At 40.7% G+C, this 20,219-nt stretch overlaps 1 protein-coding gene across 8 annotated transcripts in view; it reads left to right on the forward strand.

The window, feature by feature from the left end:
• The window catches only part of ppp2r2d (protein phosphatase 2, regulatory subunit B, delta), a 73,430-nt gene extending 61,722 nt beyond the window's left edge, over nucleotides 1-11,708 (forward strand). For all 8 annotated transcript variants that reach the window (XM_078564903.1, XM_078564908.1, XM_078564902.1 and 5 more), the window contains 3 exons: nucleotides 2,432-2,601; nucleotides 3,227-3,318; nucleotides 8,285-11,708. In XM_078564903.1, the coding sequence (XP_078421029.1) occupies nucleotides 2,432-2,601; nucleotides 3,227-3,318; nucleotides 8,285-8,564 (542 nt within the window). In that variant the 3' untranslated portion in view covers nucleotides 8,565-11,708. The remainder of the gene's footprint in view (nucleotides 1-2,431; nucleotides 2,602-3,226; nucleotides 3,319-8,284) is intronic.
• The last annotated feature ends 8,511 nt before the right edge of the window (nucleotides 11,709-20,219 follow it).

The following is a 20,219-nucleotide window of genomic DNA, read 5'->3' on the forward strand; positions in this document are numbered from 1 at the left end:
ATGGGACTTTCACTGTATACAGCTTCCTCACCGTATGAACACAGAATTATGAATGTCAGTTGTCACTACCCTGATGGAAAAGGTACCTGAATTATTTATTTCAAGATGATGATTGCAAAGTTAGCTGTTAGGTGACCAAGTATACCAGCTAGTGATGCCTGTCAGATCCTTGGAAAATATTGTAACAGCCAGGCATCTGCAGTTATCAGGGTCATAGTTGAATATGTCATAGTGATCGTAATCAACCCTTCATATGCTTTAATTCTTCAGGGCTTTGCTGCAATACAATGATATGATCGTCTCATCATTGTGGCACATCATATGCTGCACAGTTTTTGATCTAATGGCAGACAGCCACACGGAGCTAGTGGGGAGGACCAGAACCCAGCACAACCAAAAGAAATCCTCATAAGCATGAGAACACAGAAGGAATAGCTACATAAGAACTTGTGTAGGGCTGCACAAGACCTTAAGGCAGACTTGCACTGATCAAAGTATCTCATGGTCTTCATACTCTTGAACCTAACCCTTGCCCTTACAAAGAAGAGTCATGTTGGATTCAATGTTATCTTGGTTTCTTTCTCCACAGATGCTGCCAGACCTGCTGAGTTTTTCCAGCACTTGTTTTTATTTTGGATCTCCAGCATCCACAGTATTTTGCTTTTTTAACTTGCCTTTAATATGCTCCCCTAGTGGCTGTATGCCGTCAGTTGAACCCTCATTTGGAAGTGGCACTTACTTCCTTGACACAGCTATGATATCAGCAGCTGTGGAATCTACCTGGCCCTGCTTGCTTTCTAACATGCATAATTTAGTAAAGTGGGATGGTGAGTAGTGTCTAGCCAGAGAAGCAGCACCCTAGTTTGTGCCAGCTGCAGTTATGTCCTTGCGGGGCACTAGCTGACCACATACATTGACCTGTTTGACAACACCAATAAGATCTGTGAAGATGTTGTTGATTCACATATCTGGAAATTACAGAAGAGTGCACATTCTATAACAGAGCTCGGCTTCTGCTACAGCTATCATTAGAATTGTTGTACTCATTATGGGTAACATACAGTACATTAAATCTTCCTTCGTGCTTGAAGAGATGTGGCCGATAGACCCCTTTCCAGTGCCGTGACACATCATGTTTTGGTGACTGGGGGTCAGACCAACGTTCAAGAGGAAGGAGGGTGGACCAGGAAACATGACTGGTTTCGAGGGTGTGGTGGAGCTCGACTAATCACAACAGAGGTTTGCTCGATGGACTGTGGGCAGCACTCCTGCACTTCCTGTCCTGCAACCAGCATAAAAAAGCATTTACTGGCTGGATCGCCCCCATTATTTTTGTTGCCTAACCTAGAGAAAGGAAAAATACATTACAATAGGTAAATCTCACGCAAAATGAGTTTTATGAGAACTCGCCTCGCCACTTTGTGCTCGAGTGTAGGTATTTGTTGGTCTGAATGGGTGCTTGAGTAGCTATTAAGAATAGCAAATGATAAAATTGTACATGCCCACACCTTGTGTGAGAGGAAAGTGGGACTGCTTTGGCTCTCTGCCAACATATGGTGACACTTGGTAGAACTTCAGATCAACATTGGGAAGACAGAAGTTGTCTGTTTCTGCGTGTGCCAGAAACTTTGCACTTTAATGTTCAATTTAGTTCAGATTCCTAGTGGTTCACTGTACAAGTTAGTGGGCTACCGGATAGTGGTCTCCTTAGCTATGGAAGGATATGCTTGCCTTAGAGGAGTGTAACAAAGGTTCGCTAGATTGATTCCTGGTATGAGAGGGATTCCAGGGATAAGAGGGTTATCCTATGTAGAGAGATATGATTTGAGTGGACCTATATTCTGAGGTTTAGAAAAATGAGAGGTAATCTCATTGAAACTTATAAAATTCTCAGAGGACTTGACAGGGTCAGTGCCGAGAGACAGTTTCACCTTGCTGGAGAGGAACTGGGCATCATAGCCTTTGGAAAAATGTGTTGATCATTTAGGATTAAGATGAGAAGATATTTCTTTGCTCAGTGGGCTGTGAATCTTGGAATTCTTTGAACTGTGGATGCTCAGTCAATGAGTAAGTTCAAGACTGAGATTGACAAATTTCTGGATACTGGAAATAAGGGATATGGGGACAGTACAGGAGAGTGGAGTTATGGCAGAAGATCAGCCAAAATGTTGCTTAAAAGTTGGAGCAGGTTCAATGGCCTAATAGTGCTCCTATTTCTTTTATTTTCTTGTGTACCTTACTATCATACATGACTTTGAGATGTCCTTTTAAATGAAAAGAACTTGGCAAATTTGCCCAGTATTGATCCTCTTAAGTAACCTTCCTTTTGGTTAGCGATCTTCCCACCCCCCATTATGTTTCTAGTTTTATGCTGCTACATAAATAATTAAATAATATAGGTTTCTAACTTGACTTTTTCTTCCACTTCTAGTTTTTGAAGAACCAGAAGATCCAAGCAGCAGATCGTTTTTCTCTGAGATCATCTCCTCAATATCCGATGTGAAATTCAGCCACAATGGTCGGTACATGATGACTCGAGACTATTTGTCTGTTAAGGTGTGGGATGTTAATATGGAAACCAGACCACTAGAAACATACCAGGTAAATTATTAATTGGTACTGCCTTATGCTTTAACTTTTAACTCATTCATTACGGCTGAAAAGAGAGCCTTGCTGCTGAAGCTTTTCGGCTTGCATTTACCAGGACAAATGCAAGAATACCAAATTTCAAATGGTCACAACAATTTATACCACTGGAGAGAAGGGGTGCTGATTGGTTGGCAAGTCAACTCATGATTAGCTGAGGCAGTGCTGTAGAGATAGCAATGAGGAACTAAAGGCTTCCTCTGCTTCGGAGACTGAGCTTGTAACATGGCTGTTTTACGTTTGGTAGAAGTGACATACATTCATATGCAGGGGCCCAATCTCTGCAAACAAAAGGAATGTGTTCAAGCCTTGTTCCTGTTTTGAGTTACCCAGAAACAGGGGGAGCTTTTAATTCCTCGTTGCTTTCTCCATGGCAGCATCTCAGCCAAGCAGAGTCGCCTTACCAACCAATCAACACCCTTTTCTCTTGTAGTCATCGTTTGAAATTTAGCATTTTTGCATTTTTCCTGATGAGTGCAAGACTAAAAGCTTTGGCAAAATGTGTTTCTTTTCAGCAATGCTCATATCATTAATTATTTGCAGTTCTGTTCCTTAGGCCGTGCTTTATTATATTTTCCAGGTGCATGAATATCTCCGGAGCAAACTGTGTTCTTTGTATGAGAATGACTGCATTTTTGACAAGTTTGAGTGCTGCTGGAATGGTTCAGACAGGTAAACCGTTATATATTGATGTATTGCTATTCACTGTCCACTTGTTAGAAATTTTGCATTGATATAAGCCCCATTCCAGGACTTAGGCTGATAATTCAGTAGATCTGCCCCACTTAATGTTGTTGCATTTGAATATGGTTTATTCTTTGGGGCCTTTTCTTTTTGATTTACGTCGCCATTTCTGGTTTTAGGCCGTCAGCACTCACTTAGGCTGGGGGAGGCGGAGGCAGTAGGGGCTGCTCCTCCTGTGACCCCCACCCCCGGCCAGCTTAATCAGTGGCCCAGTGCTGGGAGCTCGGCCCCTGCAAACTGTCAGGAAGAGGCCCAGGCTCCGGGCAAAGAAAGAAAGACCAAGGAGGAGAAAGAAGAGAAAATGAGACATAGAGACTGAGAGAGTGGCAAAGAAGGGGAGAGAGACAGACAGTGGGGCTGGCACAGGAGGGGAGGGAGGACCAGCGGGAGTGGGGAATGGGGGAAAGAGGGGCAGGAGGAGGGGGACCAGGGGAGAGGGAGTTAAAAAGTTGACCTGAGTTTCAGGAGTGCTGTGGGTGAAGCATTTCATCATGCTTGTTTGGGTGATTTAGTGTAATCTAATTTGAATTTGTATAGTATCTCTGTTTTATTCAGTGATTTATTTTATTTTGAAAGTTATCCCAGCTAGAAATGCACTGTGCTACAGTATTTCAACTTGTACGTTGGTTTTTCCGGGCAAGAGATGCCCAAAGGAACCTAAATCCGGCTTTAACATTGATTCCTTGATTTACTTAGTCGTTTCACTTTAAGGCACAATTTTCAGGAGCGCAACTACAACTTTAAGCGAGGACTTGCTGTTCAATTTTGAGGGGATGCCATGCTGCCTAAAGATCCTGCTCTTTGGGTGAAATATTAAAATTGTATCCTGTGTAACAGTTCAATGGGAGTTCTCCCTGTTCAAAGGATATGGAATTTCCCCAGTGACTTTGCCAACATTACCCCTTTACCCAACACCACCAAACATTCATCTCATGGCTGTGGGATTTTGCTTTGCACAAATTGGGTGCCAATTGTATACATAAGTTACCACATCAAAAATTAATTTGCATGTGAAGTATTTGAAATTTGTGAGACATGTGAAAAGGTACGATACAAATGTAAATATTTCAATGTTAGTCTCAAAGGTGGTGTTCTTCCAAATTTAAACCCAGTTTAAACCTTTTTGTCATTCTTGAATCTCTATATCGAATAAAATCTGACTTGGAGCTAGTTACAAGATTGCAATGCAATTTTGTGGTTCTTGAGATTGAAGATGTGTTGTAGCTTGTAAATTGTTTCCCGAACAAATTAGTATCCTTTGGTACCTCTAATTTGTTAAACCTTGTTTGCCATCATTCATAGGGACAGAATTACCTAGGGACAGGGCCCTGTAAAGAAACCTACTTCCTTGTACCATCATTTTGAAAATATGATCTAATTTTGTGATGCAGGGAGGGTCTCTTTTTAGACCATGCCAGCAACGTTTTTTCTGTTGACTGCTTTTGTTTCCATGCAAGAAAACATGTAGTTTCACTGTTATTCTTCTTTTCTAAACTATAAAATAGCACAGATGTATATTGTATAAAAGCAAAATACAGCGGATGCTGGAAATCTGAAACAAAAACAGAAAATGCTGGAAAAACTCAGCAGGCCTAACAGTATCTGTGGAAAGAAAAAACACAGTTACTATTTTGAGTCCTTATGACTCTTCTTCAGAGCTAAAGTAAAGTAAAAATATAATTTATACTGTTTAAGTTGGGGTGGAGCAGGTGAAACTGGATAGAAGGCCAGCGATAGGTGGGGGCAAAGGAGAGATTGACAAAGATGTCATAAACAAAAGGGCAAAGGGATTGATAATGGTAGTGGTAAGGGCTAAAGGAGGTGAATTAAGGTAAGAAAGCAGAATGCGGTAATAGCAAGACAAGGGTAAGCTCTCTGGAAAGAACAACATGAGCAAGTGACAGATGGTCGTGGTGGGGTGGGGTGGGGGGAGGGGACAGTGGTAGGAAAAAAGATTGAAAATATGATAAAAGGTGGGGATAAAACAATGAATAAAAATGAAAATAAATAAAATAAGTGGATAAAAATTAAAAAGTGAGAAAATAAAAATTAAGAAACGAGAATGATTATTGAAAAAAGTGGATAAAAAAGGGGTTGAGGATGGAGGAGAGAGTTCATGGTCTGAAGTTGTCGAACTCCATGTTAAGCCCAGAAGGCTGTAAAGTGCCTAATCGGAATATGAGGTGCTGTTCCTCTAGTTTGTTTTGGGCTTCACTAGAATATTGCAGCAGGCCAAGGACGGACATGGATGAGAGCAGGATGGGGTGTTGAAATGACAAGGGACAGGAAGGCCTGGGTCATGATTGTGGATAGACTGAATGTGTTCCGCAAACCGGTCACCCAGTCTGCATTTGGTGCCTCCAATGTAGAGGAGACCACATTGGGAGCAGCGAATGCAGTAGACCAAATTGAAGGAGGTGCAAGTGAAGCGCTACTTCACCTGAAAGGAGTGTCTGGTCCCTTGGACGGTGAGGAGGTAGAGGACAGGTGTTGCACCTTCTGTGATTGCATGGGAAGGTGCCGTGGGAGGAAGATGAGGTGTTGGGGGTGATGGAGGAGTGGACCAGGGTGTCCCGGAGAGAACGGTCCCTACGGAATGCTGACAGGGGGGTGAGGGGAAGATGTGTTTGGTGGTGGCATCATGCTGGAGTTAGCGGAAATGGCAGAAGATGATCCTTTTTATATTTTTCTAGTTTTTATATTTTATATATTTTTGTAGTTTGTTACAGCCACATGAGAGGTACAAATGACTCCCCGAACGTACCACTCCAAGTCTAACTGGTTTACTTGTGAATTTAGAAGGATGAAAGACTTTTACTCAATGCCTGTATTTAACCATTTACATACTGATTGCAAAGAAACGAGTCTGACAGGCTTTCTTAAGGTATAAAACAAAAAGCAGCTAGTTTTTACTGAGTTAAAACCAACCCAGGTAAAGAAAGCTAAATATGTTACAATGTAAACTCACTTCTCAACTTTCATGACACACATTCATGTGCACACAAGTGTGCGAAATTTACAAGTTATACTCTAGGTAGTTACTGTCTTAGCCAAATTAAAGTTTAATACTGAAAGATAAACTTGAGAGTTCACGGTTTGAGTCCTTGTCTGGTCACCATGACTGCGGCAAAAATGTTTCCAAGTTCCTTTCAATTCCAGGAGTTGAGTTGAAGCCCTTGAAACTGCAATTGCTGGAGACAATTTCTTTTTAATCTAATCAGTCTCATGCAGAAGTCAGTTTTGCACCTGATGTTCCTTTTGAGGGAAAATTCACTGTCTCTGTGCTGGAATTTTAAACTGTAAGGGATAGGGTTTTAATTTGGGAGGGGAAAGAAGGGAGCTGCTTACTGTTCCATTGGCAGATTTTCCTGACTACTCTCTGCTTCTGTCTTTAGCAGCTTGTATTAAAGAGATTTCAAAATGGTTACCTCAGTCACATGACCTCCCTCATAATGATTTCAGAAGGGGTTTGTTTATCTGATGTGTGAACCGACGGTTACTTTTGTTTCATGGTCAGGGGGGTGAGTAGATTCTCTAATGTCCCAGTCACTAACCCTCTGAATGAGTCATTATGCACCTTAACTAGATAGGAAGACATGACTCCATGTAACCATTGTTTTAGCAGACTTTGTCTTCATTGGAGAAGTAGTCTTGTAGAAATGCAAATGCTATGCCCAGTACATTTCAGTAAATCCCTTAGAAGTGGTTCTGGCATCCTCGGGTGTGAAGTTCCAGAGAAGGATGTTGTGGCATGCCTGAATTGCAATTCGCTATGGAACTTTCCAGAAACTGGTCAACTTGCAATACCAGATGTCAGGTGACTTGTGGCAGCCATCTTCAGCCAGTGCCTTTTGTCTTAAACTGGGCTGTTTAAAAAGGACTTTATGTTTGGTCAGCTGATGAAATTACAGATTAATATCACTCATGCACAAGTCACATTATCGTAACAAGTTCAATTTTTCAGAAAGTTGACGAAGCTTTGCTTTAGAAGTTATCAACAGCCCTCTTTTCAGCTAATGTAGCCTTTGATTTTCACACCTCAGTCTCACACAAGATTAATTTTGGTTATCTCTTATTTGGCTTCTTGTAACAGTTTCGTCTAGTAACTGTTGTCTGTCTGAAAACGTCATTATTAAGCATTGGTGTCTTAATCTGAAAACGCACAATTTTGATATTTGTGTTAGAAACTGGTATTGAATTAGTTATCTGATGTATTTCCTGTATTGCTCGGATGCAACTCATTTATACTTGGAAGATAGACAAATTAAAGATAATCTTCTCAAAAGAAAGTAATCTAATGTACGAATGTTCATACTTGACTGTGCTTTGTTAGTAATCAGGTGCAACATGCAAAAGTCAGCATTGCAGAAGTTCTAGTTTTGCAATACTAACTCTAAGAAATAGTGTATTTCATATGTAAATGGAGCTTTAACTGCTCTAATTTATCAAAAGGTACTTTTCTCACTTGAGTAAAATAGGAAGGCTACAGCACCATTAATATGAAACCGGCTCTCAACCTATAGACAGGAAAGGAAAACACAAGAAAATTTGGAAAGTGAGAGGAAAAAATAAAAGAAGTGTGGGCAAATTCTTCATATGCCAAGCGATAGTATCCATAATTATAGCTTACTGCAATTCTCGTAACAATCTTGGCTGTGTTCCACTGATCATGTATACGGCCTGATTTGACAAGAGGATAATGTAGAGAAATTAGTGATGGCATATTTTTCCACAATATTATCAATAATTGTCATAATGCCTGACACCAGTAAGCAGTTCTGCAACCTCTCTCCCTCTCCCTCTCTCTCTCTCTCTCTCTCTCTCAATGCCATGCAATTTTTTTGGATATTTGTGTTGAACTGATAACTTAGTTTGCCTTTTTATTTGTAAACAGTGCCATCATGACTGGCTCATACAACAACTTCTTCCGGATGTTTGATAGAAATACCAAGCGGGACATCACACTTGAAGCATCTAGAGAAAGCAGTAAGCCACGTGCCATCTTGAAACCACGTAAGGTTTGCACAGGTGGGAAAAGGAAGAAAGATGAAATTAGTGTTGATAGTCTGGACTTCAACAAGAAGATTCTGCATACAGCTTGGCATCCTAAAGAGAACATCATAGCTGTTGCTGCAACTAACAATTTGTATATATTCCAGGATAAAGTAAATTAAATTTGGCTTGGTTTAGGATGAGACTTGATCTTGCACAGATAAGCCTAACAATTTTCTTTGAAGGAAAATGTCTTGTTCTCCAAAATTAATACATCTGATGCACATACTTGTACAGCTACAGGAGGAGCATTGACCTATTCATTTGTACTTGTGATGCATTTCTGCCTTCAGTCAGGACATTACTTTCCTGTTCTCTGGATGTGAGAAACCCACCAGAAGCAGACTGGAAGGACAGTAATGGTCACATGAGGCTATCTCTTCAATATTGATTTACTTAATCAAGTCTGAGCTTTCCATTATGATAGAAGACCAAAAGTGAAACACAGTTTAATGCCTGTGTAATCTGTCCTTACTGTGTAATTTTTGGCCTTTATGAACATGAATTGTGCTTGATTTATGCCTGTAAACATTCCTCCTCTGACCTCCGTCTTTTTGGCTCAAGTGTCCTGGGCTTGAACACTTCGGGCTTTAAGCAGAGTTAGTGGACATTTTTTTTTCTTTTGTATAATAACATTTACTCACTGACTGTGTATCTATAACCACACCACCTGGTGTAAAAACCACTTAATAAAACAACAAATCGTGAAAATGTGTTTTTAAATCTGAAGATATGTAATGTGGCTTTGTGATTCTTTTTGCAATGTATACTGGGAAAGCTAATTTGAAGTGACTGAGTTTAACATGAAATAGTGCATGTTACACTTTTTTCTGGACAGCAGAATAAGTAACATTATTGTATGATAGAAATTCAATTTAATTTGCAATGTATTTCACAAAAGCGATTGCTGAAAAATGAACTGAACTCCATTCTTATGAAAAGATATTATATTTTTATAGTCCTTTTTTTGATTTGCTTATCTGGATAATCAATTTAAATGGAAGTGGAGTAGTTAAATAAGTTGTCTTACACTTCCTGCAAATGACTATCTAAAGAGTGCTTCCCTGAACTGTTACATTGCTGAGAGTCAGCAGTAACCCTATACCTCATCATACATTTCAGATTATTCATTGCATTGTAGTAATCATGACCTTCTTGCTCTGAAGAAGAGTTATATGGATCCGAAACGTTAACTCTGTTTCTCTTTCCATGGATGCTGTCGGACCTGCTGAGTTTTTCCAACATTTTCTGTTTTTCAGATTTCCAGCATCTTCAGTATTTTGCTTTTACCTATATGTCTACTTCCTTTAGTTCAAAGAATATGTAATTGCTCTTTCTTATGCAGTGTCAGATCCATAACTTTAGAGCAAAGGAAAGTTGTAATGTTCACCCTAAAGTTATGTTTATACTTTGGAGAGAATCAGAATTAACATTTCAAGTTGATGACCTTTCCTCAGTTCTGATGTAGTCATTGACCTGAAACTTTACATCAGTTCCTTTCTCCACAGATACTGCCAGATCTGCGGCGTATTGCCAGCATTTTCTGTTTTTATTTCAGATTTCCAGCATCCGCAGCATTTTGCTTTTGTACATTTATTCCTTCTGTCTGTTGTGCCTGCTTGCGCTCACTTTTTCTCTCTCTTCTTCTCCCTCTGTCTCGTGCAAAATATTTGGTAAAAATCATGAAAGGTAAGCACTTTCATGTTCATGTATCGTTTTGCTTCAACTCTCCTTCCACTCCAACCCCGCCCCCTTCAGTAAATAAAGTTTGTACGGTTTTCTTTGACATGAAATTAAGTGAATTTTCACCCATTCTCCTTAATTTGAAATTGTATTTGTATAGTAAGCACACTTCTCATTCCTCCTCAACAACTGTTTGGTTCACTTTTCCCATGTTTTTAGCTCAGGATCAGCCAAAATATTACTTTTTTCCACCTTCACTACAAGTTTGCTAAAGAGTAATGATTTTCTCTCATTGCCCCATACCCAAGGTTTTCTGTACAAAAACTGCTTAAACTGTGATCGATTTAATCATGATATAGTTTACTTGTGATATACAGTTTCTTGTTTTAATTTATTTCAGTTTTAATCAAGTGGTTTTTGAAACTACACTTTATTATAATTTCTATGTCAGAATATTTTTCAATATCATGTAGAACATTTTCATTAAGTCTCAAGTAATTAGCTTGCAGTGCTTTTTGGCATAAGTTATAATGCATGCATTTGGAAGGGTGCTCATGATAAATTACTCTGACAAGTCATTGAAACCAAGAAAATTGAAAGCAATAATTTCAAAGGATCCTGTAGTGTTTTGCATGAAGTGCACAGACAACTGTATAAATCAATGTTGCAATGGATTTACTGTCCGTGGATTGGTATTCTTAATATTTCCTTGCAGCTTCTAATGTGTTCTAACTTTGAATGTTAAAATGCTTTGAAAATATAAGTAGGAACATTGTATTAGAGATGTAAATGAGTTATGCTATATTCAATTTAAAATGTGCTTCATTTTAGCACTTATGAGCATTAAGTTTGACCTGGTGCCAAAACAAGTTCAAGTGTGCTAAAGCAGTAATTTGCATGTGCCTTTTTATTGTTTTACTTTATTTTTATATATATATTTTATATATATATATATATACATAGAATTATTTAATACATTTTAATCGTTTGTATAAAATCTGTTTAGATTTTAAGGTGTACATGGTAAGCGATAAAGTTCTAAGTAAATGGATCCTTTTTAAAACTGTACGGCACAAGATTTGCGAGAGTAATTAGGTTTGTAGTTTCAAAGTTGTCAAGGTGGAATTAAAATTGGGAAATTTAGTATAGGATGAAAAATCAGTCTGCTCTATTTTACTCTTGTTTCATAATAACACATTGCCTTCAGTTTTCTTTCAATTTACAAGATTAACACTTGGGGTAGCTGTCCCTCTAGGGCTAGTTACTTCCAAATCATATAATTTAATTTAGGCCTCATCACTTGCTGAACAGAATCTTTTTGACTGGTCCAGATGTTTATATGTTTCTATTTCTTTCATTTCATGTTGAGGCCAGGAAAATTTGGTTTTCTGTGTTTAGTTAATGTATCAAATATTTTATAGATTATTCAGAATAATTAAATCTCTAAAATATATTCAAATCTTGTGTTCTATCCATCTTCTCTCTTTTTAGCTCATTTATGTTTAATTTTTAGATTTTTTTGAATGCAATTTCTATATCTTGTCCAGTTAGTGTTAATATATTAAATGAAAGTCATGTCTGGATCATGATTATTTTTTAAACTAATGACTTTGCTTGCAGATAAATGTACAGTTTTCAGGCTCTAAAATTGCCTCAAGAGTGTGAGCTCAGTATTATGTTAACCTCAACAAAGAAATATCAATCAGTGTAGGGGGTAAATTGCAGTATTGTGTTTAGATACAATAAAATTTTGGGAAGAAGTATTTATTTAAGAACATTTCCAAATTCAATTTAATGGAGACATTAATTCTAATGGTGCGTAGTTGTTTCTATATACCTAACCCCATCTATTTACCTAATTTTTTTTGCAGAAATCCACTTAGTCTTACACGTCAATTCTTAAAATAAAACTATGGGCAGAATCTTCGGGTCGGTGAGTGGGGGTGGGCCCCGCTTGCTGATGCGTAAAATGATGCACAATGACGTCGGGAGTACGTCATTCTGATCCCCAGATCAGCGGGCACGCAACCGACTCCGCTGCGTGCCCGTTGAACTGTCAAAGGCCTATTAAAGCTATTTAAAAACTAATTAAAATAATTAATTAAGCTGCCCGTTCAATCTTAAGGTTGGTGGCAGGCGAAAAGCCCAGGCGGCCTTCGCATTTATCATGAAACCTCATCCACGGGTGGGATGAGGTTTCGTGAAGGGTTTATAAATTAAATAATTTTTTTAAATTAAAGTTCATTGACATGTCCCAGCTCATGTGACACTGTCACATGAGGGGACATCTTAAAATTTTTTTTCCTTTACTAAAATTTTTAAAAATTGCACTAATCTCCCTGAGGCTGCTCCGTGCTTCGGAGATTTCTGCATTCTTTAGTGCGCATGCACAGAAGAGTGCAGGCCCCGACTCTCCCTCCTCCCCCCCCGCCTGCCCGCACAGGGAGCGCTCAGTGCCTCCGGGTGCACGTCATGCTGGGTGAGCTTTAATTGGCCCGCCCACGCAGAAGGGTGGTGCCCAGCTGATCACGGGCAGCAATTGGCTGCACGCTAGCCTGCTCCCACCCAACCCCCCAACGGGGAGAAAATTCTCCCCTATGGGTAATTCGGATAAGATCGTAGAAGAATGCAGCACCGATGGAAGACTTTCAGCCCATTGATTATGCCCTGGCCCCCTCTAAGCAATCGAGTTAGTCCCACATGCCCATTATTTACTCAGATCCCTGCAATTTTCTTTCTCCATTAGGTGTATATCCAATTCTCTTTTGAATCTGTATCCAAAGATGGGTCATGAAAAGTGCAAACACTCCTCATATTGGGCAAGTTAATCCTTTTGGAATACAATTGCTTCAAGGCTCACTTGATTAGAGATCATTTGCAGTGTGTCATTTTAATTTTTTCATAATTGGTTTCATTGTGTTGTAGCCCCAGTGATGTAAGTAGGACTGTGGGTTTTGAGTGTTTACTCGCCTTGCCACTTTTAGAGGGAGGTGGTGGCATAATGGTATTGTCACTGGATTAGTGTTCCAGAGATCCAGGGTAATGCTCTGGAGACTCTGGTTCGTATCCCGCCATTGCAGATGGTGAAATTTGAATTCAATAAAAATCTGGAATTAAAAGTCTGATGACCACAAATCCATTGCCCATTGTAAAAACCCATCTGGTTCACTAATGTCCTTTAGGGAAGGAAATTTGGCCTACATGTAACTCCAGACACACAATGTGGTTGAACCTTAAAAAGCCCTCCGAACAAGGGCAATTAGGGATGGGCAATAAATGCTGGCATAGCCAGCATCTCGTGACCAATTTTTTTTTTTTTAAAAAGCCAGTAAATTCATTAATGGATTCTTAATTTTCCCTGCATCTCCATTTTAGAAAGTATAGCAACTGATGAGGTTAAAGACAATGGCTCCAGTAAATCTCAAATTCATTCTTTCTTGAAATAAATGTTATAATACAAAGTTTTTGTGGGGTGTAAGATTTAACTTCAATGAAAATGGTCATGCTCATCCTGAGGAAAAATCACCTATTCCTAAACTTCTAACTTGTTAATTTTTTGTGCCTTTTCTGTAAACTGAGGTCTGACCTAAACAACTTCAACTTCCAAATTTCTCCTCGGTCCATTATCGGGTCCAAAGCCATTTATTATCTTGTGTCTTAAGTTACTAGTTAACAATAATTAATAGAGTGAACAAGGTTTTACCTTGAAATAGTTTGTGTTGCCCCTCCTTGCGCCTTTACACAGTCAAGTGTTTGGTGATCGAGATTTGAGTACAAGGCCTAATAATCTTGAAGCAAAAACAAGTCCAAATCGTATCTTAATTTCACTCATTGTTAATTGAGCAAGTTAGAACAACCACATTGCTGTTAGACAGGAGGCACATCAGTCAGATTCCGACTGTTTATCATATATAATGGATATACAATACCAATTGTTGGATATAATATGCGCAGATCCGGAATGAATTTTGTGTTTGATTATTTTTTGTGTGCCAAAGTAATGGCCATTGGTCATATATATTGATCTAAATTAAACAAGATTAAGCTGTAATTCAGGCTATTTTAATTTTTTGATTCAGGAAGAAAAATGCATCATTCTTTACCACTTCTGGTGAATGAAACAATTCTCAGCACTATTGCTGATGTCCTAAATTGCCCTTTGAATAATTTTAGCCTTTTGTTGCACTGACTTGGCTCACCTGGAAAGTAGTGCTCTAGATCATTGTTGTCCAATGCGCTTGGTGCTTGCCACATATGGCGAATCAGCCATCAACATGAGACAAATTGATGCTCTTCATTTTTGGAACCACAGATTGCAGCAGTGGGAATGAGGCGGCAAGTGGTGTCCCACAAAAATCTGTGCTGGGACCGTTGCTGTTCACAATTTACATTAGCGATTTTGGGTTGGAAAGTACAATTTTTAAATTGCGGATGACACCAAAGGATAATGTGAGATGAGGTACACAAACCTTTTAAAGGACTCTATCTTAAACTGCTATCAATCACTACCACCTCGACAGGATCTGATGCATTAGTCCCTTGATTTGTATTCGGTCTACAAGCAGCAATAGAAGACATCAGGTGCATATGCTCTCCTAGTTAACTGTATCTGTACATAGTCTTATATTCAAATAAAATTCTCATCATTGTTTCACTTAATCCTTGTGTGATTGGTATGTTCATGTCGACTAGAGAAGAATGTTACATGGCAGCATAATTTTGAAGATTTGACTGAAACCTACAAGCCTCAACCCTTCACATGCAGTAGAAGAAAAGAACTGGTATGAAAGTGAAAAAAACTAAAGTCTCACCATGTGTAAGTGATTCTGCAGCTCTGTAGGAATATTGGGACATTGTTGCACCTCATCCAACTAGCTAGCAGCAGATTATTTTTAATTCATTTACGGGATGTGGGCATCACTGGCCAGTATTTATTGCCCATTCCTAATTGCCCTTAAGGTGATGGTGAGCTGCCGCCTTGAACTATTGCTGTCTCTGGCATAGGTACACCCACAGTGCTGTTAGTGGGGGGGTGGGAGTTACAAAATTTTGACCCAGCGCCAGTGAAGGAACAGCAATCTATTTCCAAGTCAGGATGGTGAGTGGCTTGATGGGGAACCTCCAGGTGTGGCGTTCCAATGCTGCCCTTGTTCCTGCTGCCATTGTTCTTCTATAAGACCATAAGATGTAGCAGCAGAAGTACGCCATTCGACCCATGAAGTCTGCTCCGCCATTCAATGAGATGGCTGACCTGATAATCCTCAACTCCACTTTCCTGCTTTTTCCCCATAACCCTTGATTTCCTTACTGATTAAAAAATGTCTATCTCAGCCTTGAATATAATTAACGACCCAGCTGCTACAATCCTCTACGGTAAAGAAGCCCACAGATTGACTACCCTCTGAGAGAAGAAATTCTTCCTCATCTCTTAAATGGGCGCCCTCTTACTATAAGATTATGCCCTCTTCCCTAGACTTTCCCACAAGGGGAAACAACCTCTCAGCGTCTAACCTGTCAAGCCCTCTAAGGATCTTATATGTTTCAATGAGATTGCCTTTCATTCTTCTAAACTCCAATGAGTAACAGGCCCAACCCACTCAACCTCTCCTCATAAGAAAATCCCTCCATACCCGGGATCAACCGAGTGAACCTTCTCTGGACTGCCTCCAATGCCAGTATATCTTTCCTTGGATAAGGGGGACAAAACTGTTCACAGTATTCTAGGTGTGGTCTAACTAGTGCCTTGTATAGTTTTAGCAAGACTCCCTTTTTTTATACTCCATTCCTTTTGAGGTAAAGGCCAACATTCCATTTGCCTTACCTATTACCTGCTGAATTTATATGCTAGCTTTTTGGGATTCATGCACGAGGATCCTCAAATTCCTCTGTGCTGCAGCTTTCTTCAGGCTTTCTCCATTTAAATAATATTCAGATCCTCTTCTTCCTGCCAAAGTGCATAACCTCACACTTCCCCACATTATATTCCATCTGTCACATTTTTTCCCACTCACTTAACCTGTCTATATCCCTCTGTAGATACTGTCATCCTCACCACTTGCCTCCCCACCTATTTCTGTGTCTTCTGAAAACTTGGCGATAGTATTCATTTCCCTCAACCAAGTAATTAATATATATTGTAAATAATTATAGCCCCAGCAGAGATCCCTGTGGCACTCTACTAGTTACAGGTTGCCATCCTGAAAATGCCGCGCCCCCCCCCTCCCCCCCCCCCCCCCCCCCCCGTATCCCAACTCTTGTCTTTTATTAGTTAGCCAGTCCTCTTTCCATGCTAATGTACTAGCCCCAACACCATGGGTTCTTTCTTGGGTTTGGAAGGTGCTGCCTAAGGAGCCTTGGTGAGTTTCTGCAGTGCATCTTGTAGATGGTACACACTGCTGCCACTGTTCGTCAGTGGTGGAGCAAATGAATGTTTGCGGAAGGGGTGCCAATCAAGTGGGCTGTTTTGTCCTGGATGGTGTTGAGCTTCTTGAGTGTTGTTGGGGCTGCACTCATCCAGGCAAGTGGAGAATATTCCAACACACTCCTGACTTGTGCCTTGTAGATGGTGGACAGGCTTTGGGGAGTCAGGGGTGTGTTACTGGCCACAGGATTCCTAGCCTCTGACCTGCTCCAGTTTAGTTTCTGGTCAATGGTAACCCCCCCCCCCCCCCCAACCAAGGATGTTCATGGGGGATTCAGTGATGCTAATTCCATTGAATACCAAGGTGCAATGGTTAGATCCCCTCTTGTTGGAAATGGTCATTGCCTGGCACTTGTGTGGCACAAATGTTACTTAACTCTTGTTAGCCCAAGTCTGGATATTGTCTAGGTCTTGCTGCATTTGGACATGGACTGCTTTAGTATCTGCGGTGTCATGAATTATGCTGAACATTGTACAATCATCAGCAAACATCCCCACTCCTGACCTTATGACGAAAGGAAGGTCATTTATGAAGCAGCTGAAGATGGTTAGGCCTAGGACACTACCCTGAGGAACTCTTGCAGTGATGTCCTGGAACTGAGATGACTGACCTTCAACAACCACAACCATCTTCCTTTGTGCTAGGCATGACTCCAACCAGTGGAAAGTTTTCCCCCTGATTCCCATTGATTCCAGTTTTGCTAGGGCTCCTTGATGCCATACTAAGTCAAATGCTGCTTTGATGTCAAGGGCAGTCACTCTCGCCTCACCGCTGGAGTTTCAGCTCTTTCGTCCATGTTTGAACCAATGAGGTCAGAAGCTGGGTGACCCTGGCAGAACCCAAACTTAGCGTCAGTGAGTAGGTTATTGCTGAATGTGCTGCTTGATAGGACTGTTGATAACCCAATACATCGCTTTACTGATGATCGAGAGTAGACTGATAGGGCAGTAATTGGCTGGTTTGGATTTGTCCTGCTTTTTGTGTACCAGACATATCTGGGCAATTTTCCACATAGCCGGGTAGATGCCAGTCTTGTAGCTCTACTGGAACAGCTTGGCTTGGGGCGCAGTAAGTTCTGGAGTACAAGTCTTCAGCACTATTGCCAGAATGTTGTCAGGGCCCATAAACTTTGCTGTGTCTGATGCCTTCAGCCATTTCTTGATATCACGTGGAGGGAATCGAACTGGCTGAAGACTGGCATCTGTGATGCTAGGGACCTGCGGAGGAGGCTGAGATGGATCATCCACTCAGCACTTCTGGCTGAAAATTGTGTATGCTTCAGCCTTATCTTTTGCACTGATGTGCTGGTCTCCTCCGTCATTGAGGATGGGGATATATGTGGAGTTTCCTCCTTCAATGAATTGTTTAATTGTCCACCACCATTCATGACTGGATGTGGCAGGACTGCAGAGATTAGATCTGATCCGCTGGTTGTGGAATCACTTAGCTCTGTCGATCCCTTGCTGCTTATGCTGTTTGGCATGCAATTAGTCATGTGTTGCAGCTTCACCAACTTGACACCTCGTTTGTAGGTATGCCTGGTGCTGCTCCTGGCATGCCCTCCTGCACTCTTCATTGAACTAGGATTGATCCCTTGGCTTAGTGGTAATGGTAGAGTGGGGAATAAGCTAGGCCATGAGGTTACAGATTGTGGTTGAGTACAATTGTGCTGTTCGAAATCTATCCCATTTAGCATGGTGGTAGTGTTACACAGCACGATGGAGGGTATCCAATATGTGAAGACGGGACTTCGTCTCCACAAGGACTGTGCGGTGGTCACATCTACCGATACTGTCATGGACAGATGCATCTGCGGCAGGCAGAATGAGGTCAAGTATGTTTTTCCCTCATGGTTCCCTTACCACCTGCAGCAAACCCAGTCTAGCAGCTATGTCCTTTAGGACTTGGCTAGCTCGATCTGGGTTGGTGCGTCCGAGCCACTCTCGGTGATGGACATTGAAGTCCCCTATTCTGTGCCCTGCCACCCTCCGTGCTTCCTCCAAGTGATGTTCAACATGAAGCACTGATGCATCAGCTGATGGGGGTGCAGTATATGGTAATCAGCGGGAAGTTTGACCTGATGCCATGATACTTAATGGGGGCTAGAGTCAATACTGAGGACTCCCACGGCAACTCCCTCCCGCCTGTATACCATCACCGCCACCTCTGGTATCTGGAACATGATCTGTAAGATATGATACCGTGAGTCTGACTAGTCTATGAGGCAGCTCTCCCAATTTTGGCACAAGCCCCCAGATATTGTAAGGACGACTTTGCAAGGTCAACAGGGCTGGGTTTGCCATTGTCATTTCCGGTGTCTAGGTGGATCCCAGGTGGGCCGTCCGGTTTAATTCCTTTTAATTGACTTTTTAGTGGTTTGATACAACTGAGGGACTTGCTAGGCCATTTCAGAGTCAACCACATTACTGTGGATCTGGAGTCACATGTAGATTTCCTTCGCTAAAGGGCATTAGTGAATCAGGTGGGTTTTTATAACAATCGACAATGGTTTCATGGTCATCATTAGACTTATAATTACAGGTATTTTTATTATTGAATTCAAATTCCACCATCTGCCATGGTGGCATTACCCTGAGTCTCTGGATTACCAGTCCAGTGACAATACCACTACGCCACTGCCACCCACAGATCCCAGGAAGATCCTTTGAATTTGGGAGGGCTTAATCAGCATAAGTGTAGCTGATGTGACGTTTTAAGCAGGAACAGAAATGAAATATCTAACTATGGAAAGTGTAAGCAGAACCCTCAGGAGTGACTCCATTACTGCTGCTTACTGACCCTATAAGAGCTCAAGGGAAGTTAAAGTACTGCAGACTGGGCTAAAAGAAGAATCCATCCAGTAAAAACTCCTAACAGCTAAAAGAAGGCAGTAAAAGCTTTTTTCTTTTGTTTAATTGTACTTCTAAAGCCTGCAGTTCATTTTCCTGCACAAATCACTGCTTTGTGGTTAGAGCTTGGAGTTAACCCAGGAAAAATCAGTTCAACATGACCATTGTTACAATGAAGTAGTAACCTATGACAAGCTAAGGCAGTGACAACTCAGCTATATTAACTTTAGTAAAGCTGTCACGCAGCTTTAAAAGTACTATAAAAAGCTAAAGGATTACCACAGTTTTGAAAGCTCAATTGTGAGGCAGCAGACCTCCTTTCTGAGTTTACTTTGTTCTGACAATGAATTAAGCTGTGTTTATATACTTCATTATTCCTGAAACGGACAAACAAGCCATTACGATTAAAAGTGCTATAAGCAATGAAGGCCTGAACATGCCTGTTTGTCCAATGACCATCTAAAAAATCTGGTCAACACTTGCAGATCATTTAGGAGTGAAGCTCAACTTCCAAATACACCGTCTGGAATTCATGTCCTTTAGGCAACAACTAACAGAGACCATTGACCAATTCATAAGTAGTTGCAGAGACAAAGGGCATGATTGTGACTTAACAGCTGCAGAGGTAGCCGACAGAATAATTGAGCTCGTAATAGCATCTACCCTGACAGAAGCATTCCAAAAAGACCCCTTAGACCAACCCAAAGGTTACACCATAGAAACATTACTGCAAAGAAGATGCAAGCACAGAACCATACTATTGGGTAGACAGTCTACAGGCTATTCATATTTTGTCCACCAATGGCAAGATAGCCAATGCAGG

Source organism: Cetorhinus maximus, chromosome 20 (assembly GCF_964194155.1).
Source record: "Cetorhinus maximus chromosome 20, sCetMax3.hap1.1, whole genome shotgun sequence".
In the NCBI taxonomy this organism is placed as follows: domain Eukaryota; kingdom Metazoa; phylum Chordata; class Chondrichthyes; order Lamniformes; family Cetorhinidae; genus Cetorhinus; species Cetorhinus maximus.